The sequence below is a fragment of the Aspergillus ruber genome (assembly GCF_000600275.1).
Source record: "Aspergillus ruber CBS 135680 unplaced genomic scaffold scaffold00020, whole genome shotgun sequence".
In the NCBI taxonomy this organism is placed as follows: Eukaryota; Fungi; Ascomycota; class Eurotiomycetes; order Eurotiales; family Aspergillaceae; genus Aspergillus; species Aspergillus ruber.
The window spans coordinates 379,200-404,574 of record NW_024467316.1 but is presented as its reverse complement, the minus strand read 5'-3'; the positions used below and the strand labels follow the sequence as shown (position 1 = coordinate 404,574).

General features: G+C 50.0%; 10 protein-coding genes across 10 annotated transcripts; 3 read left to right on the top strand and 7 right to left on the bottom strand.

Moving 5' to 3' along the window:
- Window positions 1-26: 26 nt before the first annotated feature.
- Window positions 27-3,195, bottom strand: EURHEDRAFT_414158 (Zn(II)2Cys6 transcription factor). Its single transcript, XM_040782346.1, has 6 exons — window positions 2,662-3,195; window positions 2,585-2,611; window positions 1,474-2,540; window positions 472-1,427; window positions 275-424; window positions 27-224 (listed from the first exon to the last, which is right to left on the bottom strand). The coding sequence occupies exons 1-5, from the start codon at window positions 2,721-2,723 to the stop codon at window positions 338-340; spliced, it is 2,199 nt and encodes a 732-aa protein (XP_040637422.1). The 5' UTR covers window positions 2,724-3,195; the 3' UTR covers window positions 27-224; window positions 275-337.
- A 183-nt stretch (window positions 3,196-3,378) lies between these two features.
- EURHEDRAFT_516651 (putative integral membrane protein) lies at window positions 3,379-4,427 on the top strand (the record flags this gene model as incomplete). Its single annotated transcript, XM_040786498.1, has 7 exons — window positions 3,379-3,450; window positions 3,506-3,543; window positions 3,603-3,626; window positions 3,688-3,880; window positions 3,928-3,979; window positions 4,032-4,191; window positions 4,241-4,427. The coding sequence occupies 7 exons, from the start codon at window positions 3,379-3,381 to the stop codon at window positions 4,425-4,427; spliced, it is 726 nt and encodes a 241-aa protein (XP_040637421.1).
- Window positions 4,428-5,054: 627 nt separating this feature from the next.
- Window positions 5,055-5,825, top strand: EURHEDRAFT_379082 (presequence translocated-associated motor subunit PAM17; the record flags this gene model as incomplete). Its single annotated transcript, XM_040779137.1, has 2 exons — window positions 5,055-5,600; window positions 5,649-5,825. The coding sequence occupies 2 exons, from the start codon at window positions 5,055-5,057 to the stop codon at window positions 5,823-5,825; spliced, it is 723 nt and encodes a 240-aa protein (XP_040637420.1).
- A 125-nt stretch (window positions 5,826-5,950) lies between these two features.
- Window positions 5,951-6,991, bottom strand: EURHEDRAFT_379081 (enoyl-CoA hydratase/isomerase family protein; the record flags this gene model as incomplete). Its single annotated transcript, XM_040779136.1, has 3 exons — window positions 5,951-6,095; window positions 6,151-6,618; window positions 6,669-6,991. 3 exons carry the CDS (start codon window positions 6,989-6,991, stop codon window positions 5,951-5,953), a joined length of 936 nt encoding a protein of 311 aa, XP_040637419.1.
- A 174-nt stretch (window positions 6,992-7,165) lies between these two features.
- On the bottom strand, window positions 7,166-8,692 carry EURHEDRAFT_414155 (uncharacterized protein). Its single transcript, XM_040782345.1, has one exon. It carries the CDS (start codon window positions 8,438-8,440, stop codon window positions 7,214-7,216), a length of 1,227 nt encoding a protein of 408 aa, XP_040637418.1. The 5' UTR covers window positions 8,441-8,692; the 3' UTR covers window positions 7,166-7,213.
- Window positions 8,693-9,473: 781 nt separating this feature from the next.
- Window positions 9,474-12,180, bottom strand: EURHEDRAFT_524563 (uncharacterized protein; the record flags this gene model as incomplete). Its single annotated transcript, XM_040786930.1, has 2 exons — window positions 11,986-12,180; window positions 9,474-11,920 (listed from the first exon to the last, which is right to left on the bottom strand). Exon 2 carries the CDS (start codon window positions 11,859-11,861, stop codon window positions 9,474-9,476), a length of 2,388 nt encoding a protein of 795 aa, XP_040637417.1. The 5' UTR covers window positions 11,862-11,920; window positions 11,986-12,180.
- A 4,388-nt stretch (window positions 12,181-16,568) lies between these two features.
- On the top strand, window positions 16,569-18,442 carry EURHEDRAFT_144253 (uncharacterized protein). The gene is made up of 4 exons (XM_040777774.1): window positions 16,569-16,801; window positions 16,882-16,962; window positions 17,027-17,121; window positions 17,173-18,442. Exons 3-4 carry the CDS (start codon window positions 17,056-17,058, stop codon window positions 18,250-18,252), a joined length of 1,146 nt encoding a protein of 381 aa, XP_040637416.1. The 5' UTR covers window positions 16,569-16,801; window positions 16,882-16,962; window positions 17,027-17,055; the 3' UTR covers window positions 18,253-18,442.
- EURHEDRAFT_414148 (DUF3602 domain-containing protein) lies at window positions 18,251-19,407 on the bottom strand. The gene is made up of 3 exons (XM_040782344.1): window positions 19,184-19,407; window positions 18,883-19,095; window positions 18,251-18,793 (listed from the first exon to the last, which is right to left on the bottom strand). Exons 1-3 carry the CDS (start codon window positions 19,218-19,220, stop codon window positions 18,633-18,635), a joined length of 411 nt encoding a protein of 136 aa, XP_040637415.1. The 5' UTR covers window positions 19,221-19,407; the 3' UTR covers window positions 18,251-18,632.
- A 1,638-nt stretch (window positions 19,408-21,045) lies between these two features.
- Window positions 21,046-23,169, bottom strand: EURHEDRAFT_516641 (DUF1793-domain-containing protein; the record flags this gene model as incomplete). Its single annotated transcript, XM_040786497.1, has 2 exons — window positions 21,046-22,979; window positions 23,037-23,169. 2 exons carry the CDS (start codon window positions 23,167-23,169, stop codon window positions 21,046-21,048), a joined length of 2,067 nt encoding a protein of 688 aa, XP_040637414.1.
- A 1,146-nt stretch (window positions 23,170-24,315) lies between these two features.
- EURHEDRAFT_516640 (uncharacterized protein) lies at window positions 24,316-24,989 on the bottom strand (the record flags this gene model as incomplete). Its single annotated transcript, XM_040786496.1, has 2 exons — window positions 24,316-24,453; window positions 24,525-24,989. The coding sequence occupies 2 exons, from the start codon at window positions 24,987-24,989 to the stop codon at window positions 24,316-24,318; spliced, it is 603 nt and encodes a 200-aa protein (XP_040637413.1).
- Window positions 24,990-25,375: the final 386 nt, after the last annotated feature.

Below are 25,375 nucleotides of genomic sequence, written 5' to 3'. Positions count from 1 at the left end.
TGGGAACTTCCATTTCGGGATATGGGGGAGGAACGAGCTTGGCGGAAAGACAGGTTGGTAGACAGTCCGTTTTTATATGCTAGAGAAGTGTACAGGAAATATAAAGAAGTACATGGAAAGAGTTATTAGCAGTGAAAGAGTATAAACTGCTTTGGACTTAAGTGTGAGGCAATGTTCTTTCCTATAATGATTATTTATGGTGTGTTAAACGATCAAAGCATGGCCTGAGTAAATGGTCAGTGAAACAGTAAATATTGGCAAGGAAATAGCTTACTCCTCCGTATCTTTGTTATTCTAATGAGATTACTTATAATAAAAAAAATGTACACACATGACACTATCCAAGGAACTCCCCTTTGGCCAGAGCAATCCATGGCAAGTCTTCGTCCCAGCACCGCTGCATCAGCCTGCGCGCATTTTGTATCTATACTGTATTAGCAGATATCTCGATTCGGTATAACCCTGACTAACCTGTTTCATTCCCGTTGTTTCCAGTATCACAAACCGCTCCAAGATCTCCATCCGTTCCTTGGCGTCTCGCACTTCACACCCGGCAGTAAACAGCGGAAACAACGCTCCTACCTCTGTGGATCCCCCGGGCTCAATCCGGGCTAGGGCATTCAGAAGACCACTTTGCGCTTCGTGGACAGCAGGGGAGAACGGAGAACTACTCAGAATTCGACGATGAAGGTGCAGCAATGCAGAACAGCAGAATGCTCGATCCATTGCCAGTAGGTCTGTGGGTGATCCTCGATAATGTCTACCATTAACGTGAACCTGTGTTCGCAAGGCTTCGAATTCCATGACCAAAGATTTTGCCTCCAGAATCATGTCCACAGATGCTGTCCAGTCCAGACGAAACATGCCCATATCATCGAAGCATTCACTATCACATCGGTGGACTAGCTTTCCTAGCCGGATTAAACATGCACCTGTTCGAGGACTGAATCCGGTAAAGCAGTCAACAGAAAACTCATCATGCCCCCCTTCCGTAGAGCAAGCATTCATAACTGAGTAGTACATATCCAAAGGCGAACCACCGTCGCGGCATGACAAAGTTCCCATAATATCAATATACCCCAACCACCGTGCTAGAAATGCACCAATACGGTTCCCTGGATAAACCATATGCTCCGCATGTGCCTGGAAAAGACCACGAGCGAGGCTGAGGTGACTCTGCCATGGAATTGGGACTTCGAAGGTGCTGGGAGAGATAATCTTCAGGGAAAGAAGCATAACAGCCGTTGCTAGGTGAGACTCGGTAATACTTGTGTGTGGGTTATCCAGGGCATAGCGCAAAGCTGGAAATACATCACTAACCCAATCAGCAATGCGATTTGCAGGCTCTGCATGTCCTAGGTATCGCGCACGGTGACTTGCGGAGTAGGCCAGTGTCAAATTCAACAGGTTAGAGTCCGCAACAGCCACTGCATAATTAGTATAAATTAAAACGGCATTCTGCGTGTAACTCACTAGAGGGTAACACTAAAACAAATGGATTATCCCCGCAGTCATGTGGAACGAGCATCTTAGCTGTATGATTGAGAAAATGATGAAAGTACATCAAGTTGATTGGATTCTTTAACAGATTCATCGGCAGCGGTGATAGATATCGTGGGATGTCCACGGGCACCGGTGAGTCGTAGTACGTGCAATTCTTTGACTTCAACTCCTGGTTGAGACTTATTTCGGGCTCAACACCCCCCTGAGAATGCCACTGCGGATTGATCAATTGCAATGCGCGGTTGACATCAATAGCTGCATGGTCATCGTTCTTGTTCAAATCTAAATCTGGGCGACCGTAGTCCAGGCCATAATTATCCGTGACCGTCCTCAGGTACGCATGCCATCTTTTCTCAGGAGTGGCAAGATCAAATGAGCAATCTTCCTTGTGGTCTTCCGGCTTATCTAGTAGAAAGTCAATGGGTATACCAGGGTAGTAAATGTCTCCCGATGGAGACTGCGAGTTTGATGCTGGCCCAGGTTTCTGGGCATGAGAAAATGACGGGTTCTGCGCTCGTCTGTTGAAGAATGTTTCATCGAACGCAGCATCTGTTTCTGCCGGTGAAGGGTACGAGCTGTCTTCAATAGGATTTACGAGTGACGGTGTGTTGTTTAGTGTGGAGACAATGCTCGAATGTGGTGAATTCTTTGCCCATGAGATGGTCACATCCTGTACCTGTAAGAGGTCGTTGATCTCTACTGGTGAGTCCACGTCCGCAAAGGCAGCATGTTCAAGTTGTGGGATATTAGAGATAGGTTCCTTGCTCCCACTGTGAGCTCTATTGTGAGATCTTGGATTGGTGTGCGCGAGTCTCTCCTCCCAGAGAATATTCTCCGCCTCCGAGACACTAGGAAGTGACTGGTGAAATGCCGGAGGTGATACAGACGAGAAAATATGTGTCGAACTGTCGCACACGGGACTCGGAAGTTCTACCGAAAATTTTCTCCTAGTCCTTCCCTCCCAGTTTAGTTTGATACTATAATCACATTGGTCATTTTGTCGCTGACAATTTAAACAGGAGGGCTTTTCTTCGTCGCTGCATCTGTTAGACCGGACTATTTAGCAAGGGGGGGGGAATACCATTTCACTTTGCGAGACTTACAGGGCCTATCATTCGTTAATTTCATGCGCTTCATATGACAAGGATTACAACTCACCAGCAGCCATTTCGACTCCTGCGCTTCGGCTCCGGCGCGCCTGGTCTTCTTGGACGGGGCATTACTCTCAAAGAAACAGACAAAAAGACCGGGTGTGAGATAACTGCAATAACGACCAGCCAGAGTGACAGCAATCGGGAACACAGAGCATCCCAGGTATAATCAACATCAGTAAGATCTCCATCCACTTTTGGAACTGCACATGCAATGCAGTCTGGTATTTTCTTTAAACAGCGTCTCTGAATCCAGATTTCAGGTGCTGGATAGACTTAAATGCTTCTGCCGAGAACCGTGCAGCCTGATATGGCATTGTTCTCCTCCACCGGGCAGCTCCATAGCGGAGACAATTGACACGAGGGGAAAGCCGGGGAGAACCGCCCGTCCATGATAACGCCCTCCGGCGACGGTGGTTGGACGTCGGCCGCGATGTGCAATCAGTGCCATTATACGGATGTCCAATGACGAGTAGCCTCCGTGCAAAGCACTGAAATAAGCCGAGCAGCTTGGCGACTATGTGGGATTCGAATCATTTTGTGTTTATCGGTGGCGAGCATCTCGTGGTGTCCGGATGTCGGTGCCAAAATAAATCCGGGAGCATGTGATCTCATAGTCAGCTGACCAGCGCTGAAAACAAGGCGAAGTTCTTGACGTGGACTGCACAATTTAGACACATATAGACGGCTCTCATTTTGTATTTTAATTGTTGAAACGAACAGAATGCCTCATTATCTAAAACATCCCCTGCAACGGCTGTCCAGCCCTTCCCGAGGACTCTCGGCTGTGGTCCATGTATGTCATTGTTGTCTCTTCGTGCTTGATCCATGGCTGACTCTGCTGGTTCCAGTTGGCCGGACTCGCCAGTTTTTGCTGGTCTTTCAAGTTGTATGCTGTCTCCTTTGTGCTAGATCATGAGAGACGATAGGCGAATGCTAATTGTTTAGTATGCACGATTTTCCCAATCGAGCGTGAGTGGTCGTCTATACCGGGAGGAACCGGAAAGTAGCAAACACATTGACATCGGTCTAGTAACGAGGCATACGGATGGCATTTTCAATATCTCACGGTTATCGGTTTGTCTTTGGCAACGTTGACCTTTTTATTCGGTGTATTGGCGGATGTGACGTTGTCGGCCCGACTCTTCTTGGTCAAGAACCTTTTGTCCATCCTTAGTGCTCCTTTGGAAGTGCTCATTAGTCTTCTTTACTGGAGTTTGCGCCTGGTCAGCTCCTCTGCTGTTGTTTTATGAGTACCGCTTATGATTTCTAGATTGACGAACGCTTGGTGATTCCTGAATGGGCCGTGATCCCGCTCAGCGCCGGTAAGAAAAACTGCCCGTAGTTGGAGACGTTATGGCTAACCGAAACATGCAGACGTTAGCTTCCACGCAATCCCATCAATTGTGCTGTTGATCGACCTGCTATTTTTCTCTCCCCCGTGGACTATCGACATTGTCCCGGCTCTTGGTTTGTCCAGCACCTTCGCTGTGGGATACTGGGTGTGGATTGAACGGTGCTTCAAGCTCAATGGCTGGTGAGCTCAGATGTCTTTTAATCCAAGTAGTTTGAGTCTGACCCCCCAGGTACCCTTATCCCATCTTCGACCAAGTGCCTTTTGAAGGCCGTCTTGGCCTCTTTGTCCTCAGTGCCATCGTCATGGCAGGCAGTACCGCGACCCTAAAGCACCTGTATGGCCGGGTCAACGGCTATGGCACCGCCACTGAGGCTCGCGCATACCCTGGCCAGGTTAAGCGGAATGGCGGTCATTAACCGCACTCACTTTTTTGGATGTCCCTGTTAATTTACATACTACTATTAACCTGTTACTAGCTAAACATTGCGCTGCATTATATATGCATTGTCGATATATGCTAGATTTCCTAGCCTGCATTTTCCACTGAGTATAGGGCAAATGCATCACATTACTAGTGTCACCTCATATTTCGCTTCATTGTAGTGCAATGAGACATCCTAGATAACCCCATATCTCTTGGCTGCTATCCATGGATAGTTTCCGGATAATAGTCAGAAGCAGTTTAAGTTGATGCTGACTGCCCTTGCTCCGATTTCTAGGCAGCTACACTGTAAACATGGCGATACTGGGGTACTTATGCATCCGAGAAGGGTGTGACGTCACGTGCTTTGTTGGACGTCCATCTGTGCCTGAAGTAGGAGAAACAAGCAATCCAAAAGCAACATAGATCTATGGACTTTCTGTTGACCATTATTTTAAGACAGTACTACTTTGTATGTAAGCAAGAGCCTATACTTTGTCAATCTCTTGTCGAACTCAACCCAATCTCGCCGCTTACATAATCACTCCACAGCTCCGGCTTCATCTTTTCGACCTTTCCCCCCGACAGTTCGCTCTCACAACCTCCTCACACTTCATTCAAAATGAACGCCGTCTCAATCTGTGCTCCGATGCGCACCGCCATGCTGCGCGGCCGTATCTCGCCCGCAGCCTTGGCCTCCCCGAAGACCCCATTCCAGGTCCGCATGGGCAGCACCACCTCGACCCGAACGACCACACCCACGATTCAGTCCTCAATGCTCCTCCAGACATACCCACGGCCGCAGAACAAGTCACTACCAGGTTCATGCGTGCTCCGGACCATGGTCCGCGCGAACTCGACCTCCGCGCCCCCGACGAACGAAGCCAAGTTGGACTGGAACTCGTTTTTCAAGCTGCGGGCTACTCGTCGGAGGTACTCTGTTGCGTCATCTGCTATGACCTCGGTTGTTACTACTGTTTTCGGTGTGCAGTATCTCTCGACTCAGGACATTGAATCCCTAGGAGCGCAGGTGATGGGGTTGGACCCGATTGTGGTTCTGGGTATGTCGACGATGGCCTGCGGTGCGGTGGGGTGGCTGTTGGGTCCGTTTGTTGGTAATGGATTCTGGTCGTTGGTAAACCGGAAATACACTGCTGCTTTTGCTAGGGTGAGTTACTCGTCTACTTGGATTTGTACGGCTGCTAACTGAATGCAGAAAGAAAAAGAGTTCTTCGACCGCATTCGCCGCTTCCGTGTCGACCCCTCGTCCAACTCAATTGCGAACCCTGTGCCCGACTACTACGGTGAGAAGATTGGCAGTGTACAGGGATACCGGTCGTGGTTGAAGGATCAGAGAGCGTACAACCGGAAGAGGCGCAGCTTTATCGTTTAGGTTCCTAATTGTTCCGTTGTTCTAGTCATGTTTTTGAGCGAGGCTGAGTCGGTTTGTTGATTGCGCTGGACCAGCGTATTTATTGTAAAATAACGAATAACAGCTATCTACTTGACTTCCTTCCATTATAGCTTAGACTCACCTTTAGTCTTCGGCTCGATATCAACCTCGGACCACCAAGGATACTCCTGGGGAGCATCCTCCTTTAGAGTCTCCCTGAACTCCGGCTTCCTCTTCTCCAGGAACGCCCCTACGCCCTCCTTCTGGTCCCTACACACATCAGCACCCAGTCATACAATCCAGGCACCAAAGAAAAGAAACTTACCTCCCCCGAAACATATGATATAAAACCTTCGACTCCAACAAATGCGTCTCTTCGGGCGAATCAGGCCCCCTCCACATCAACCCCCGATTCAACGCGCCCGCCAACGAACTCGTACTTTCCGCAATATCGTTCGCAATCTCCATCCCCCTCGTCAGAATTGCCTCTTTCTCAGCGAACGTTTCCGCAAACAACGGCCCAAAATGCGACGACGTAGGCGGGAATACACCCCCTGTAGTAACAAGATACATAGCACGAGCATGTCCAATGAGTCTCGGGAGGAAGTACGACGAGCAGGACTCCATGGTGATTCCACGACGCGCGAAAACGAAGCCGTATTTAGATGTTGTATGGGCGATGCGAATAGCAGCGGGGAGGGTCATTGTCATCCCAACGCCGACTGCTGAGCCTTGCATTGCGGCAATGGTTGGTTTGCGGCAGCGGTGGATTGCGAGGGCGATGCGGCCGCCGCTGTTTACCATTAGCGGCATCTCTTTACATAGTGGAATGAGACGGGTTACCTATCCCGGTATACTTCTGGGTCAATCTGTTTAGCACCGCTGAATCCAATGTCCAGGTCTGCGCCAGCGCAAAACGTCTTTCCGGCGCCGGTCAAGAGAACAACCTTGACGCGGTCGTCGATGTCGACCGTCCGGAAGACACGTTCCAAGCTCCTGCTCATGGCTTGTGTGTAGGCATTGTGCTTTTCAGGGCGGTTCAGGGTGACGATGAGAATTGGGGTGGCCGTGGGCGAGTTGGGAGGATGATGGTTGAGTTTGATGTCGGTGACAGGGAGGCTTTCGTAGGATGGTGGAATTGAGATTGGATGTGGATTGGCATCCATGGTTGTGTACTGGATAGCTTGATAGTGAATATTTCAAACCATCTCTATAAATATGTGTATACTTCGGCTTCGTCGGTTGTCGGTGACGTTTCAGTCCTGCCGAGGCAACGCTTTCCCCACAATATCAGAGTACACTCATTGTCGATCATGCCCAGGCCATACACAATACGCATTGTGAACTTGGAATTCATTATCATTCGTACTAATTCGTATACAGTTGAACTAAGACTGCCCCTCGAACTCGACGTTCCACACTCCATGAGCACCATGCACACTATACATGCCCTCCCATCGATATGAAGGCCGATTCTCCTTGTACGAAGTAGCCCCGACATGCTGCATTTGCGATGGCGAAATAACCAACCGGTCCATACCCGCCTGGTCACCCAACATCTCAATCACACTGTCCACTGGTCCCGGGGAAGCGCACCTTTTCCAATCAAGATAGCGACTCACTAACGGGACCTGTTTTCGTGGAAACAAAAGCGCTTGCGAGCAACAGCCATGTTGGTTCATGAGATGGACTCCCGGTCTCATGGGTTGGACAGTCATGCGGCCTGCGAGGAAGTAGAGAAGGATTCCCATGGGAACGCCGATGAAGCATACCACCACCAAGAACGAGTTGGTCAAAACGCCCTGCCACGATTTAACGTGCCGTCGTACCCAGATTCCCAACGCCGCGGTCGTAGAGATGGCAAATATACTCCAAGCCAGGTAAACCGGCCAATCTTCGATATTCCAACCCAAAAACTTCTCTGTATAGAACAGACGCAGATAGAGCCACTGCCTAATCTTCCCCTGTTGCTCCCACTCTTGAACAGTCTGAAGAGCCTGCGTCGTGCGTTCGTACCAATGTCTTTGTGCCACCACGTCATCTTCGAGCATTAAGATCCACGAACTGTTGGTCTGTGAATAGCACGATTCGAGAGTGAGACGATAATCAAGAAGAGACTTTTCTGATACCCTCCTTTCGTGCTCCAAGCGCTTCAGAGTGGCAATTGGCACGTCGACTTGCTCGTACGTAAACGCCCGATCGACGAATTGTGAAACCCACGGTTGTCCAAAATCAGGATGAGCAGAAGTGATGACATGCGCAAAGAGCACATGGACCGCGATTTCCGACCGTTGCTCTTGCGACAGATTGTCTAGTAGCGAGCCAATTGTAGTATTGAGGTTCTGCGCCAACGGACGCTTTGCAGTGACAATTCCGACGCATAGGACAGGATCGGTTGAAGCTGGACGGACGGACGAATGGTTGGATGATGACAGAAAGTGTAGAGATTCCTGGATTCTGGCAACGCTGTAGCGCGGTCGATATCCTTCCTCAGGTTGGAAGAAGTGGGATGTTGGGTCCCGAATGGACTGGTATCGATAGTAGAAGAAGAGCAATGCGTACACAAGACAGAGGACTTTGAGCCATAGTCTCTGTTTTTTGTTGAAGAGCGCCATGGTCAAGAGTTGACAGTGCCATCGTCCCAAAGAGCAGTAAAGCTGCCATTTTGTGCTTGTTCTCGACTGTGGGAAGGAGCCATCATACAAATACCCAAAGGGTAAGTGCTTTCAACGAGTGAGTTCCTTCCTGAACAATTGCTAGCATCCCTGATGATTCTCATAGACGTAGCCATATATCTCAGAATGTGAGCACCTGTGAAATCGACGCCGAAAATGACCGTCAGTGAAGCCATTTACGGCGTCATTTCCACACGGCTATTCAGCGACTATTGCTGCTTTAATGATTCACACACGTGATCCGGCCACTATTCTACACCTGCCAAGCCCATTTTTCTTCGTAGCACCGCACCCTGGTGCTGTTGGCTTACCCTGCGAACCTCTTCAACCGATTATCAAACTGCCGCCGAAAATTGTTATCCTCGCTGCCAAATCAAGCTGCTCTCTGATTCTTACAGGCTTCCCCGGGTGACTATATAAAACGTCACTTTTTCTCTTCCCCTTCTCTCCTTTTCCTGGCCACCTGTCTCTTGTCACGCCTCTCAATGAACTCTCCTTCCCAACCCAGCGTCAACTGTTGCGAGCACTGCCTTCAAAACTCCCTTTTTCTTCTTGGGTCGCCTGCTGTGTTTGCGTATGGAAATGGCCAACTGCGAGCAGGAGACAGGGTCTTGGGAAGAGACCCAGATGAAGACCGCAGCCTTCTGCCAAAACAAGTGCTTTTTCCTTTCTTCTGGTGAAGAAATACCTGGGCGGATTGAACTAGAGGCACGGGGCGAAGATTGCTATAATCAAGGCTAGTTGTATGCTGCGTCTTTTGTTTCTGAGATATGCTTGGGTACGCAAGTCAACTAAGATGAGGACAGGCGCTCCAGTGAGTTTAGGAGATGGTGGCTACCTTTATGCAAACCTTACGGGTGAAGGTGTGTATTTCTGTACCATTTGGTGGTCAATAACTCAACGCACATGAGACTGCACGTCAATGCTAAAGTCAATCATTATATCAACTTGAAACTAGTTTCGTAGCCTTAAACTAACGCTCATCTTGCTCCGCCTCCCTAGGTATAGGCCGCACTGGAACCGAGGGTAGAGCTCCATACTGAACATTGCGCTGAACTCGGGGATGTCCATTTCGGCCCTCTCCGACAACTAGTGCCAGGTGCTTGTCTTCAACCTCTCGTATCCGGATGATCTGCTTCCAGGATTGTTTGGCTTCTATTCCAGCGCATGTGCCATCTAACTTGGTGGACGGCGGCGAGTTGATTGCCAGAGCCAGCATCTCCGAGATGGTCGACCACTTGTTCGTAATCAAGGACCAGTCGGAACGCGGGCGGGCGTAGCTTTGGATGTTAAACCAGGTGATATAGCACAGGACTATGCAACCATACAACATCAAGATCGACACGCTGAAACGCGAAGCCTTGGTTTCTAGCCCGTATCCGTAGCCCCAGCGTTGAACATCCAGATTGTAGAAGGAGCCGCTGGCCGCCAAGCTGCTTGACAGATTGGAGGCATGAGTATCGTTGTAAACCCTGCCTTGCGGGCCCGCCTGGCTAATGAGAGAGCTGCTGCTGGTAGTGGTCGAATTGCGATGGTAAATGACGTTCAGTTCCCGGGTTCCATAACGGAGGCGTGAAAGGCCGTCGGTGACTGCGAGCCCAAGAACTGTCCCTATCATTTGAGTCAGATCCCGGGTAAAGACAGAGCTATTTACTTGGTACTGAGCGTCCGGTGTGGTGACAAAGGTATATAGAGACTGGTTGCGAAAGGTTCGCGCCAAATACATTTCAGCAAGGCCGGCTATCGAAGTGTTATCACCAGGAACAATAGAATGAGATCTAACAGGGATATTCAATTGGTTGGCCCAATCGTCGGTGATGTTGATAATCGGCGAGGCTCCGAATCTTGCGGCGTTGTCCAAGACGTCGTACTCGGCATGATGGCCATGTGCGAAATTGATGGGATCAGTGACATTGTCCGAGAGAATGTCTGACGACATGGGATCATAGACCAGCTCACTCGCGATCCAACGCGCCTCGACGGTACAGGGAAGAAGCACGCTTTCCTGCAATGCCGTCCCATTCGACAACACATTTGGATACGGGATAGAAAACAGGCCACCAATAGACGCATTCACACCCAGGGCCTGCACATTAATCCATGTAAAATTCAGGGAATTTAGAGGCCGGGAAAAGTTCCAAGCTGTTTGAGGGACAGCCCAGCCAATGTTGTTATAGTCGGTGAGACCAGTGGCCCCAAAGGCATTCCTCACGTATGGAGCTGTCAAGTATCCCTGGCTCTCGCGGCTTGAACGATAGTCATATGCAGCGCATCGAACACTCACAAGCGGTTCATAAATGGGAGCGTTGTCAATCTTAAACTTTGGTCGGGCAGATCGATTAATTAGCCCCAGGTTCATGGTGTTAGCGTAGGTCCAGAATCCTCCCAGTAATAACGTTACCCAGTGACTAGCCGTCGTGGTCAGGGTTGTTATGCCCGCTGAATTTAGATAAATTTCGTACCCACGGCGTTCACTCGTGGACACATTATTCAGGTCCGGTGTACGAGGGAAGTAACTCAGCAATGTCTCATCTGACGGATCCTCAAACTGGGACTGCAACCGTCGCCTGGTCCCGCTCATTGGCTCCATTAAAGTAATATTTGCAGGACGACCTGTTTTGACGTTGGAGCTTGCCCATGATTGGAGGTCTCTGAACCCCGCTGCTGGGCATGATGCCACGATACTTTCTACGGTGCAAGTTTCTCCAGGCTCTGGGGTGATTGACTGAGGCCAGAGGTCTTCGGGATGAGCACCTATCCAGATGGGACGGTCGAGCCCGGAGTAAGGGTTTAATACTTCCCACCAACCAATGCTGGGGACAAGTGCCATTGCAGATGCGGGCCCAAGTGCTAACATGACGATCGTGGTCAATAGAATCCCGAGCGAGAAGAGGCCGTAAGGCCGAGTGATACTACCAAAAAACTCTCGACTGAAGATGTAATCTGCCGAGCCGACCTTGAACGGCGCGGAAACCAAACCCAGAGGCACTCCTCGCTTCCCAAGCAGGCAGCTCCGGGTCAGGTGGGAAACGATAGCAGCCAGGGATGCGACCATGAAAATCTCATGGAACTTGGCGGCGACTTGTATTCCTTTGATCGCCTCATTCACATTCAGGCCGCCCAGCAACCCATAGGCGCCAACGTCCGCGAAGTAGACCTCGCGGAAGCTCAGCTGGAGCACAGCAACCGTCAGACCCAGGGCCACCAAGTGTAATGGATAAGCAATCCCCCACAAACGAGAACTTAGGACAGATTTGGGTCGTTCCGGGCCAGCAACAGGCCCGGTCGAGGTTGGATTGTCGGAATTTGAATCCTTTGGTGTCATGGGGATGGATAAGAAGCCGGCCTCTTTACGACCCATTTTGGGAAGAACAGTATATTTGCATTAACCCAAACACCTGTGACGATAATCGGTCTAGACTGCCGACATTTCAATCATCAGTTAAAATTTCATTACTTTTTCAAGGGTCAGTTGGCCAGCGTACCCCGGAAACACATAAGGTGAAGATGAGGCTGAAGTGGGAGGTCGAAACAACTGAGTTGCGCGAGCAAGTCTTGGGAAAAAAGCCAAAAAGCAAAGTTCAGCATGGTCTCTTCAAGTAATCAATAGGGACCACTTCATTTATCCAGGATATATTCCGATAAGTCGAATGAATTGAATCAAGCTGGGTATTCTGGGGCTAGGACTGAGCGCCATTGGACACATTGCTTTTGCTTTTTTTTTTTTTTTTCATTGCGACTTTCCGAGTTAAGCTTAAGGAGGTAAATATCGGCCGTCTATAGTGGGAAACCCTAACGAGAAACGGCAGGTCGTGCGGGGAGAAATGTGCCCTTGTCCATGTCCATGTCAAAAATTTGGTTGGCGTTTGGGACGGCTTTGCAGCTCCACCCGAGATTGCTCGCCTTCCGAGAGGGTAAGACGGTCGCGCATCCATGCGTAAGCACCAGCCTAGTAACGTAGTTCCCAGTCAAGTCGCCCCTATCAAAAACGCATCCACCACGCATGTCTACCTTTTTTAACCGCCCACCATGCCACCGAAACGCAGTCAAAGACGTCAAAAATCATCAGGGTAGGAAGGAAGGGTCCTTTCAGCCATTGAAGCTCTTAAAGATAAATCAGCGGGCTCTCAACGCCAAGCTGCGGCGATCTACATGTCGCCCCGGACTACACTACGTGGCCGGCTGAAAGGTGTAGCCTATGGAGCTCCACATGCGGGCAGGCGTCTTCGAGCAGATCACGCTGTTGCAGGCCAAGTAGACACTGCTGGGTACAAAAGCATGCATTATGCTGCCCATATCGACCGTCTGACCGTGAAATATGTCGCGAACCTGCCCGGCGTACCGCTTGTTGGAGCGGCGATGAAATAACCTCGCTAAAACCGCGTTTTCGTTGACCGGAAGCTTCAAAATCCAAATCAGGATCTTTCGTAGCGATTCAGCTTCAGAGACTGGAGACTGGGTGTCATCAAAGCTAGACTTCCAGGTTGGGAGCTGCGCGTATGCTTCGTTTCGCCACTATTGGCTACAAAGACGTGAACGAAAACTCATCAAACAGACATAATGTCCGAGCGATAGCCGTTGCTAGTTGCAGAAAACTCTGGTCATCTTCTGGGTTCACTTCTAAGTTCGGTTCGCAGAGATGTAGCAGAACGGAGAGGGAGGGCACCAAACTTTTGCGCATGGAGGACCTTATGTTTGATAGCTATCCATGCCATCCAGCGGGCTATGAGCCATTCTAGGCCCTTTCCCAAAACTGACAGGAGAGCAATCAACTTGTATGACCGGCAAGAGCCCCGGTCTCTTTTCCCGGGCTTTGGAATGGCTACCAACGAGGCGTCTCAGAACGGGGTAGGGTGCCAACCTTGGGCCAGGCAATGTCGGTATAACGATGTGACGACAAGGGCCTAGGGTGGGCCATGCCTTCCTGAGGGTGAGTGTGGACATTCCGTCTTTTCCTGGGGTGCTATTTTGGGGCCTGACTACCGCATAATGTACTTTTCCGAGATGGCAGGGAAGGGCAGATGGGGGTTGTTGATAGGTTCTAGATTAAGTTCCATGTCTTCGGAGCAAGAGGCCTTTTGCAGGAGTGCGCGAACCAGGTAGTTTGCCTTGTCATCTGTGGAGACATGGAGTTGATCTCCTTCATGGGAGAGATGGGCAGAAAGCTCTCAGTTCTGTTCCATTTCACAGCATTGAGGATGTCTTTTGGTTCCGTGAATTCCTCAACTTTAGAGCGCCAAAACTGCCGCTTGCTGTGCCGGACAACACGGCGGAGGGTCTTTTTGCTTCACCTATATCTTCTGGTGTGGAAGTTGGGTCTCGTGCAGCTCTGTGAAAGGTCCTGACAACCCTGGTGCAGTCTTCGTTCCACCACCTGTGTCCGCAGGGCCGGGGGTAAACTCGTTTGGTGGAGACTTCCAAAACATTGGAGATTGCCTGTATGAGGTTGACTGCGAGCTTGTCCAATTGGGCAGAAGGGTGGGAAAGGAAGGTGGAGACCATATTGTTCAGATGTCCTCGCTCTCCTTGGATTGCTTTTTGGAAACGCTCCTCATTGTGGGTAAACCAGCGGAAGGGAGGGACGTCTTCGGGAGTACATTGAGCGTCCCAGTTGATGGTTGATATAATGGGTTCATGATCTGCTAAGCGAGAGAGGTCTGTAGCCACCTCTGATGATTGCCACGTTCTAGCATTGAGTCATTGGCCCAAGTCAGGTCAATCATGTTTTGTTGTCATGTTGGTGAATGTGGAGGGAGTGTAAGGGTGAGATTCTGAGATTCTGTCCAAGAAAGAAAGGGTTCTGCTCTTGGGGAGGGTTGGGCAGAAGGCTGCCATGCTGGGTGTTATATTGAAGTCCCCGGCTACCAGGCAGGGGTGGGATGGGATTGACCGTGCCATAAGGAGTCCAAGCCTTGTCCCTCAGCAACTGCACCGCAGGGAGCATTGTAGATATTGACCAGGAGTGCAGCTTTCCGGGGGGTAGTGATTTGGACAGCCAGAACGTCTCTGGAGGTTGGTCCGAAAGGGATTAGTTCTGCTTTCAGGTGTGGGTGTTTAAGTATATAAATGAGGACTCGGGGTCTTTCTGACCAGTCCTCAATTGGGGCGAGTTGGTGGAACGATGGATGATATTTTGATAGTCGACGGGAGCGATCTGTAAATATCACGGGTTCTTGAATTAACATTGCATGGCAGTTATTTTCAAAGGCTATTTGGAGCGCAGTTTAATGCGCTTCCCAATTCCGACCGACATTGAGTTGGAGGATATGTAGGTGAGATAGTCTATCTAACATGATTGGGACTGTTCTCTTGTAAGCGGGAATCCCAAGTTTCCAGGGGTCTCAGTTGTGTCAGTTTGGTCCTTTAGCATGTGTTGGCGCGCACCTACTCTCCTGATTGAAATGAGTTGTGGTCTGGAAAAGCTTCTGGATGATTCCCTGTTGTACGGTAGGTCGGATGGGACAATTGAGTGTTCTGCTAGGAAGAGGCCGCAGCAATTGGTACAACATGAGTCAGATGCTTCCTCTTCATCAGGAGGGGAATGGGTGTCTTCAGTACAATCTCTTTCGCTGCAGATGCAGCATCTGGTTGTGGGGGAACAGGTCCAGCGGCTGTGATAGTCCCAGCAACGTGTACACTGCTCTATACGGGTTCGGAAGGGTTTATGCTTAGTTTGTACATTCTTTCCAAATAGATAGATCCACTTAGGGACTGCTTGAGCCTGGTCTTCTGGGACTGCCATGATGAGAGTGCTGGATTGTGGGTTCTTGTTTGAAAGATAGAATTTCAGGGGAGAGAGGCTTGTCTGTAGCTTGAATTCCTCCAAGGCCGTTTGTTCACTTAGGGCCACTTGGGCCCCATCATAGCCAGTGTAGACTTGTGGCGCATTTGGTAGGGCAAAGATGGCGCCATTTCTGTTCGATTTCGGCCTTGGCTCCTAGTACGAGGCATTCCAGGGCCTTTTCCCAATCTGCTAGACGGTGCAGGCCTAGACCATCCTTGGGCCAGATTGCCAGGCCGGAGGGCACTTGTTGGATTTCTTTCACAGCAGTGGAGCAGGTTCGGTCCAAGTTCTTCCTCAGTATACCCATTGTGGCGTGTGGGCTAGCTTGGCGGGCTGCCAGTTCTTGGGGGTAGGGTACGAGGTGCCTGTACATCTTTCCCGGTGTCCCTGGTCTTGGTCGTTTGGGCGGTCGCTTCGGGGTGGTGAGCTCTCAGGGGGAAGCGGTCGGGGACTCGTGTGTGCCCGGGGCTTCCCCGTATTGATCTCGGACATAGGATTGGCGATAGCGATGTTTGTACTCGGTACGAATTTGGCGATGATGATGTCAGCTAGCAAACGCACCACGAAAACTTTACGTAGAATACTGCATGTGTCCAATGCAATTAGCTTGAAACCGAGTAATCGTCGGCTAACGCAAAACTGGCACAGGCAAGAACACAATCATCGACTCTCGCAATGGTGCAGATTCCAAAAGCAGATCTGCGACTGCTAATTTGATGCCAATAGTCGGGCATAAACTTCAATGATTTGCAATGGTGATACACCTCCATATCGCTTAGTCCATGATCCTCGCGATTGACCTTTTTTCGGGGGCGTCTGAAGAATGATCTGCTCCAGCCTGGTATCAGTCCGGTGGTACAACAAAAATGCCCAAAATCAGGTCGCGGTCCATTCCGTATCGGCAGCGAATGTGAAAATTGTTCCGGCGTAATCATGATCATCGAAGGTCGCCCAATAAATGCCAGCACTCGGGCCAAGGAGCCTTATAACCCGAAAAGGTTAAAGCATGATTGTACGGTTCCCCCCCCTTTTAGGTTGGGCCGGGGGGCGTGCGTGAGGGTGGGACATGGAACTGGAACTGGGACAGCCCATCCTTCTGTTCGGCTCGATCCCAGTTTCTCAATCCGGTATGACTGAATTGTCCTTTTTGGGGACTGGATCATCGCGCGGTCGGTCCGGAGTAGATCTGGAGTCAAGCGATACCTTGGTGGGAGAATACGAGAGTCTGATAGTGCAAGATCCGAGGTTTAGTTTCGTATCGCGGTGCTATTTTAATCGCTGGGCATCTTATCCGATGGTTCGTCAAAAATGACATGTCTGAGATTCAACCAACTCGGGTCTTCACGACATACCGGATCAGGATAATAAGGACTCTATTCATGCATGCCTATGCATTGGCGAACTTGGCCCTGTCGGGCGCCACCGACAGTACAGAGTGTGTACCAATAGTCATGATATCCTTCTAGTATGATATTCCAGTGCGAATGACCGCACACAACAAGCATTTACTACTTTGGGTAAGACGTTGAAACCAATCGGGTTGTCAGTCAGCAGCCTTATGTGAGAGACTTGCTGAGTTTTCCGGTCCACCTAAAAGATCAGATGCATTCGTTAGCCGATGATTTTCATTAGTTCCAGGGGAGGCCATGTTTAAATACCGGTGGCCCAGTTTTTCGGTGTTAGAGTGATAGAAAAAATATAGAATTAAATGGTCCGTCAAACTGACTCGTAGTAGTCAAAAGTGTACTTGTTCTATTCTGTCAGACTAGACATGTCTTTAATGCATGGCAAGTCGTCGCGACAGGACTGTTCTTGTAAGGGTAGACGGACAGTGAAGGTACGTCAACCATTATCTACACTACCACTACGACCATGCTAACCAACCCAGCGAAATGAACGCCAATGCCTCAATCACCAATCCTACCACCCATCCTCTACACGATCGTGGTCCAAATCTCGGCCATCCACTCAACAATTGTCAATAGCAAAGACACCAACAATGACCGACCCCAGTCGAGCATCAACATCCCTATGCCGCTGTCTAACCAACCAGCTCAACATCAACGACCTAGAACTAATAATGCACTGGCACAACAGCACCTACCGCTCCGTCTCCCGAGACAGCACCGTTGAGGGGATATGGCAGAAAGCCGTCCCCCAAGAAGCAGTACAGCACCCATTCCTGATGCACGGTCTCCTGGCGCTATCGTCGCTCGACCGAGCGTGCGGTAGCGGTGGGAGGGTACGAGAGGAGCGAGTGAGGATTGCGCAGCAGCATCAGAATCGCGCGATGGGTGGTCTTTCGGCCGTGCGGAGATTGGAGGATAATCGCAGTTTGTCTACTTGTAACGCCATGTTTGCATTAGCCTGCGTGATGATTTATTATGATCTTGCGTTGCCTCTCCTGACAGATCCTGCTGAGGGCCGCTCTGCGCTGGATGAGTTTTGTCGCGTGCTTGAGCGAGTCTGCGAGTCGATAGTGGTCATGGCCGAAGTCATCGATCGGGTAAGAGGAGGGGAGCTATGCCCCTTAATCCGCGAAGACGGAGTCAGGCCCAAGATGCCCGACACATCGCGGTTAGCAATCCAGTCCCTCCGACGGCGAAACGGGATACTAGCTACGCGAGACAAAACACACGAAACAGACACCTATGAAACCACGATACAACACTTGAGCACTGCCCTGGAGCGACTCGCAGAGGGCGGTGAGCTCACGGTTATCGCAATACGTTGGATATGGTTTATCCCGACCCGATTTATCGAGCTGGTGAGGATACGGGAGCCATTCGCACTGGTGATCCTCGCGCACTTTGCCGTGATCATGCATTCGTTACGAAGACACTGGTGGATGGGAGAATGGGGGAACCGGGTGCTTCAAGACATCGGACAGACGCTGGATGCTGAATGGAGACAGTCTATTGATTGGGTTATCGATGCGACTGGGTGTTATATTCCTATTTATGAGTGACGACCGTTTGTTCTTATTTGAGCTGTTTTTGAGCTGTTTTTGAGCCGTTTTTGAGCCTACTGTTAGTGATACCATTTGCTTATTGCATATCTATGGCACATTATGGATCTCTGAGCACTTGCAGAAAAAGCAATGCAGAAAGCAACATGATAAGCGTAAAGAATCCCATTGGAACCTCATTAATCCATAACCCATACCCAATTAAACAAGCCAATAGGGCCGCGTTCAGAGATAACAAAAAAGAAAAGTCACACAGCCAAGCACAGTATAAATATAACAATCCCCAGCGCCATCCCGATAAGTCTGTGTTGGGAAACCCATCACATCAGAAGCACAAACGAAAACTAAAGCATGCCTCAATGAATGCGAAAACCGACCGATTATTTCGACGCAGCATCCGACTGTCTCTCTTCCTGCGACTCGAGCACATCCTTCAACCGGTCCCTCGAAGCAGTGTAAACCCGTCGCAACTGTTCCTCCTCCTGCTCACGCACCAGCTTCTCTTCGTCTGCCGTGGGAACGTATGCGTTCGCGGCACCACCTGTCAGATCCCGTCAGTCTCCTTATCCCATATCTATTTCCAATGTCGCCCGTCGATCCATAACCAAATAAAAGGGGACATGGACATACCCCGTCCAGTATGATGCGGCGCCTCCTCGACTCTCAGCGGTGGCGTCTCGACATCTTGACTCTCGCGCGCAATCTCTGGGCGCTCCGGGTCGTTGTATACCATATTCCCTGAGCCGCCGCGGCCGGTGGTGTAGACGTCTTGTTTAATGGTGGGAGTCACGAAGTCTTTCTTTGATGTAGGTTGTTCTTTATGCTCTCTGGAGTAAATGTTTCCTGCGATGAGCATCCATTATTAGCAGCTGCAACGCATCCAGAAAAGGGAAATCATCAGAGATCCTTTTCTCTTAGTCCAGGAACTTACCTGCGCCTCCTCGGCCGTGGGATATTTGGCGACCCATGACGAACTGCAAGTATGACGGCGGAGATGAGGAAGGGAGACGACAGGTTGCGGCGGTGGGAGATGTGATCGCGCGTTATTTGCGACAGTTCTTGAATGTCTTGCAGGGCTCTATGCCATAAAAGGTGAGTCTTCTTAAGAGTGAAGGAGAAAATTCTGGTTCAGAGTTGTCGGGTAAGAACCCACAGTCTTTGTCCGCATGAACACCGACGTTTGCAGCGTTTGCCAAATTGAGCGATGCAGAACAGGTACAGGAACAACACTACGATCCTACTATCACGATAAGAGAGAATATCCTTTATCTGCACGAATATCTTTCATTTCCTTATCTGACCTGGTCCACTGAAATTTCTGCGCCCGTGGATCCTCCGCGTTTGGATCTACTGCACTATCTAGCTCTATTAACGCCGTACATTACTGCCCCAGCTTTAAACATATCCCCATGCCATTCATACGCATGCGCTAACCGCCGTCCAAACCGCTTCATCACCCGAAACAGAATATTCGGAATAGAATGAGGATCATGGAACTAAATCGCTCGTTCCACGTCCAGCTTAGTGGGCGAGAACTGCCATATGGAGCCGTACAGCTTTTCAATCCCAAAGCCGGTCACGCCCATCCCATGCAGGAAAGTGTTCCATGGGTCTTCACTCGGCTGGGCAGTCTGTGATGGCTTAGAGAACAGAGTCGAGGACACCTTGTATTTGCGCTTGTCTACCGTAAACGTAGACTGGACGTCTGGACAACCGGGGAGGCTCCGGTTGAACAGGAGCCCCTAGCAAGTCCTCCTCGCTCATATCGTGCAGGTCCCGGCAACGCGCCGAAAGAAAATCATAGACCCGCTCCTGTGCCTCGAGAATCTGCAGACCATGACCGGGAATGGTGCCTCGTCCATTAGTTGCCCAATTCACCGAGGATTGATGCTCCTCCCAGGAGAACAACCCCCTTTAAGTCGCCGGTGTATTCCTCCCCGTAAACATCATAGTATATATGCTGAGGAATGCTAGCCCGGGATTTCCCGACCTTTTTCCCAAAGGGTCGAATCCCAATCTGCCCTTGCGAAGAAAGATGGTGCGTGGTGAGCGTGTATATTAAGATAGGAAACAACTTTGGCTTCAACAGATCCGCCTGGTTGGTATTTGGCCACAAATAAGGTTCTCTGAACTTGGTGTGACCGCAGCTCTTTTCTAGAGTGAACGCTTCAAAGTCCGGGTAATGCTGCGGCGATCCTGGCAATCCTGATGTCTTGATCCGCCTCCAGAATTCCCAGTAGATAGGATAAGTCAGGCCCTATCCTTTCTCAAATAGAGTGAGAATCGAGAAGCTCCATGATGGCTAGTGTGAAGGGTAATTCAGAACGGCGGGCCGAGAGGGGCACATAATGAAGTGGGATTCGGGGAACAGAGGAATCGATAACTTGCGACTAGACGATGTCTATATGGAGGAATCTATTTTTAACGATATAAGGTGATATATTCCCGCTGTATACAATGATCATAGTGCTTGAGTGCCTGTCTATCTAAACGTGCTTACACTAATCTATATCATCGAACCGGCGAAACATGCCTGGTCGGTCCAACGTTCTTCCTTGCAGGTAAAGCTAACCCACTACGCGAGGGGATCAGAATTCAGAATTCAGAATCCAGGTACGTACATCCGGTCTACTCGATGCTTTTATATGAAGTCTACTTGTCATGTTCAAGCTCAGAAGCCCTACTTATGTTCATCACTATGTTCATAGCATCATAATACTAAGCTATGTACATGGTCTACGGGTTGGTCCCGACATATGTACTCCGCACCTCACCCCCATCACCACAAACCATTTATGAAATATACGAAGACCACTGGTCCCCACCCTCTAAAGCCAGCAGAGCAAAATGACTCCCCAACGTCGGCCGTGCCCGGAACCGGAAATAGTCTCCGGCAGCGTTATCACCACTGTCTGCGACCCAATACCGATCCGAGAAGGGGGCACGGTTCTGCCCATTGGCGATGTACGCATGCAAGTCCGAGATGAACAGGTCTCGCGTCGTTCCGTCAACAGTCGCAGCGGCGAAGCCCTGCCAGTTGGTCTGGCCCCAGTCGATACCGCCCTCTAACGCGACGCCGGCTGCCTTGCGCACTGTGGGGTAGAACTTGGTTGTGGCGTTGTAGGCCTCGTCGGAGAAGAGGTCTAAATCGAAGAGGAGGTCGCCGTAATGGTTGTACACCAGGAACCAAGTGTCGTTTCCGTATTGAATGGTGAAGTAGGTGCCATCTGCATCCGTACCCAGACGTTCTTCATAAAGAGCATGGGCGATAGACTTCCCCTGGGTGGTGTAGTCATCCTGGTTGGTGATCCTACCGTAGATACCCAGTCCCACGGCAGCTTTCATGGCCAGATTCGTTTGGTTGGCGATGGGGCCCAATGCGTCGTTGAGGGACAGCTGGTTTGAAGGGTACTTGCCGTCCTTTTGTAGATACTGGGCGTACTGCTCCAGCAGCGAGGAATAGGTACTCGTAAGATCAGTGTTGCCGGTTGCAAGTTGATAGGCGTATGTGAGAATAATGATGTTGCCACTTTCTTCGACTGGCATATCCTCTCCATCTGGGTCATGGCCTGTCGCATTGGGGTAATGCGTTCCAAGGTCGTGAACGGCAAACGTCTCGCTGTAGGCATCACTCTCCATGTAGTCGAAAATCGGCTCAATGAGAAGTCTGAGGATATCAGGGCTGAGGATGTAGAGTACGGGGAAGGTCGCGTATATGACATCCACCGTGTTAATATTCCCATTGCTGGAGATTTCCTTGATGAACGCACGGGCTTCATTCGCATCCAGCGAGTCATTCGGCACGGTAAGTTCAATTCCGCCGTACGTCTGTCGCAGAGACAGTGCAAGAATGTCAGCATAGTTGGAGCTGTGGGCAGATTCCCCCTTCTGCTGAATAAAGTTGTCTACTGTCGTTGCTTCGTTTGCAGCGTCCGTGTAGTCATCCAGGAAGTGCGAAATAGCAGACACGGCGCTTGGGTACTGAGTCCGGTAATATCCCGTCTGTGTATCGCCCAGATAATCAATGGCTTCCTCATGAACATGACCTATGGCAAAGGTGACAGAAGCCGTTCCAGAAACGTCACCCAGGTCGTGGGCCAAGCCCACAACTCCGTCTGAGGCCCAATCTGCGTTGTTGCCATCCAGGGAGCCATCTTGAACAAACTGGGAGCGAATGGTTGACAGAGCTCCGGAAGCAGACGACAAAGTGCTCTGACTCGATGGACGGCTGGCGTAAAGAACCTGGCCCCAAAGCGCTTGGTTCTCAGTATTCTGGGTGAAGGGAACAGCATCTGCCGGGCTGACATGGTAAATAGATGTCGAGCCGTTGGTTGAGAACCGCCATTCCGCATTGTCGGGTTTGCCCGTCCAAGAAGAATCTATATCCGAGTATATCTGTACCGACTCACTGGATCCTCCGCTCACAGAAACAGTGAGATAGGAGAATGGCAGAGACTGGCGCAGTAGATTCTGAGGCGACACGGGAGACAAAAAGTCCAGCGTGAACGTCTTTGACCCGGCTTCCAGGGTGAAGATGCTGTGCGTCGAAGTAAAGTTGGCCGTAGTCACGGTAGCTTCTTGCAGCCCGTCAAGCGTATTGGAGACGCCAAACAGACTGTATGTCTGGCCATTGACACGTGCAATGACAGACCAGGTCAAGTCATTTCCGTACCAGAATTTCGGAGATCCAGTTGGCAAATTAGCTGCCAAGTCTCCAGGGAGCCAAACTACGCCAGTTAGTCACGTTGGTACTATAAAAATGGAGAATAATTACAAGAACGGACTGGATAAATACGGGTTGCGAACCGCTAAAGGATATGCTGGAGGAAGAAGGGGGGAAAAAGTTGCTGCATGGACCAGGTGCAGCAGAGCAAGACCTAGTAGGGCCCCAGTGGTAGAGAGAAAGCTGAACCCCATGTCTAGGAACAGGGACGGAGCATGGAAAGGGAAAAAGAAATCCAAAAGCCGGAGTAGGATTTACAGTTGTCGGGATGGTCGACGTTCATATACCCGTCTGACCAGATGGCAGACCTCCAGAATGCCAGAGTGCAAAGCACAGCATTCCTGGCATGCATACGAAAACAGTCAGCTCTGCATCCATATTGGTTTATCGATTCGAGTCATGGGTCGGGCGTGTCCATCTCTGCTTGAGCGACCATACTGCGGTGTATGCGGAGTATACTCCGTACAGCAGTCATTCAGCCCGTTCGTCGGTCACGGCTCAGTCTAAGCACGCCATTCTGGACGTTGATTGTGCGCCTTAAAAGACACCACTGAATTTAAATTGGTAGTGTGATCAGGTGCCGCTCCTTATGGTGAGTGATAATATTCTTGGAAGAGGAGAAGGCTCGCAACTCTCACCGTCAATGGCGTTATTCGCTAAAGTCCGTCCCTCAACAGAGTCAGATGCAGCTTCCTGCAGAGTATTATGCATCGGGTTATTGTGCAGGGATTATTTCAGCCCGAAGGAAACAATAAAAATAACAATGGACACGTCTTAAAAGACAAAAGTGTATACGGCATACGGAGAAAAGGGGAAAGGAAAGCATGCTGCGTCTGATGTCATGCATGGGCCGAGGCTGGCCAAAATAACTCCGAGTTTGCCCACCACTGGACTTCCATTTCTCATGATGTGAGATGGTCAAAGTATATTACGTATTATTGGGTTTGAATATGGTATTTTGAGTTTCTCTTTGGGCCTGTTTGTTGTGGGGTAATACTCTAGAGTAGGCGAGGATCTGAGTAGAAAGTAACAGCGGAAGTATATATTGACAAGCCACGCATGTTTGCTGTTCGTAATCTGCCAGGTCCGTGTGTTCCTATTAAGCCCAATTCCAGATATATGTACTCTGAGCAACTGCCCCCCCCCGCTGGACACCGCACACCCATATATACATCCAGAGCCCCGAGTAGTAAAAGCCCATGACAACTAGGTCGTGCGCGATCGCTCGCAGTAGAGAAAGAGCTAAGAGAGACCATTTGAAAGGAGCAGTAGCAATCAGGGAACTCCGATAGAGATACCAATTTCAGACACAACGAGCAAGTTGGTCGATGGAAAACAAATCACTGCTGGACTGCTTGAAGATAGGTTGCAATCTCCTGGTCAAAGATACCGTCTTTAACGAGCTGGTCTGCAGATTCGACAATCCATGTCTGACAGTTCCGCAGTGGGATTTTCTTGCCAGCATTGCTTGTATCCACCTGAAAAGCAAATCTCCGGATTAGTTGACAGATCCATCATAAACGCGCTTAAAAGGTAAATTGGATCTGACCATCTTTTCGACTGAATTCAAAGACTTCTCCGGAACCTCGACTTTGTGTGCGCTGGCTTCGAAACCACAGACAGGAACCGTGTCAACTTTGAACTCCCCACCATTCAGCATCTTGGTTCTATCAAAATGCTTTCCATCTACCCATTGCAAGGGGACCCTTTTCCATGGCTGGTTCGAAGAATCGAATAAATCGAGACTGCGTCTTATCTGGAACTCGAAACCACTCCGCACATCACCAGCTGCATCCATCGCGACACCAATGTCAGGGTTCGTATGCGAGAATATCCAGTACGCCCAGTGGTCTTTGAAGGGCGAACCGTTGTATATCATCAACTCAACAAGGAAAGCCCCTTCAGGGCCTGTTGGTGATACAACTGGCGGTTTAGGGGCCGAAGCAGGAGCGGAGAATTTCTTGATAGCTGTAGGAGGAGGAGGAGAAAGTACGGTGCTGGTTTCGTTTGCCATGGTGGCAGCATAATCGCTCTAGGAACTGCTACTGGATTATTAGTATGCAGAGTACTTTGATCGGGGTTGTTTGGATGAGGTGAGTTGTGGAAGTAGATTCCGACTCTGGAGAGGGAACATCCAGATTGGACCCCAGTCGATACTCGCGGCCACTTTGGGATTGGGCCCATGGGTCAAGAGCATGTTGGGAGGGATCGAATCATTGTGGGTGAATATAATCGAGCCTTAGCCTTGGTTGTAGCTATAGATTCTGCAGGCGTCTTGAAACTCGCGAACGGCATTTGGACCCTCGAATGGTTCGCTATAATTTGGTTGGTGGTCTTCTGGATAACCATAGAAGAAGACATCGTTCGGCGGTCTTTTGCTCACGCTACCTGTCGAGTATC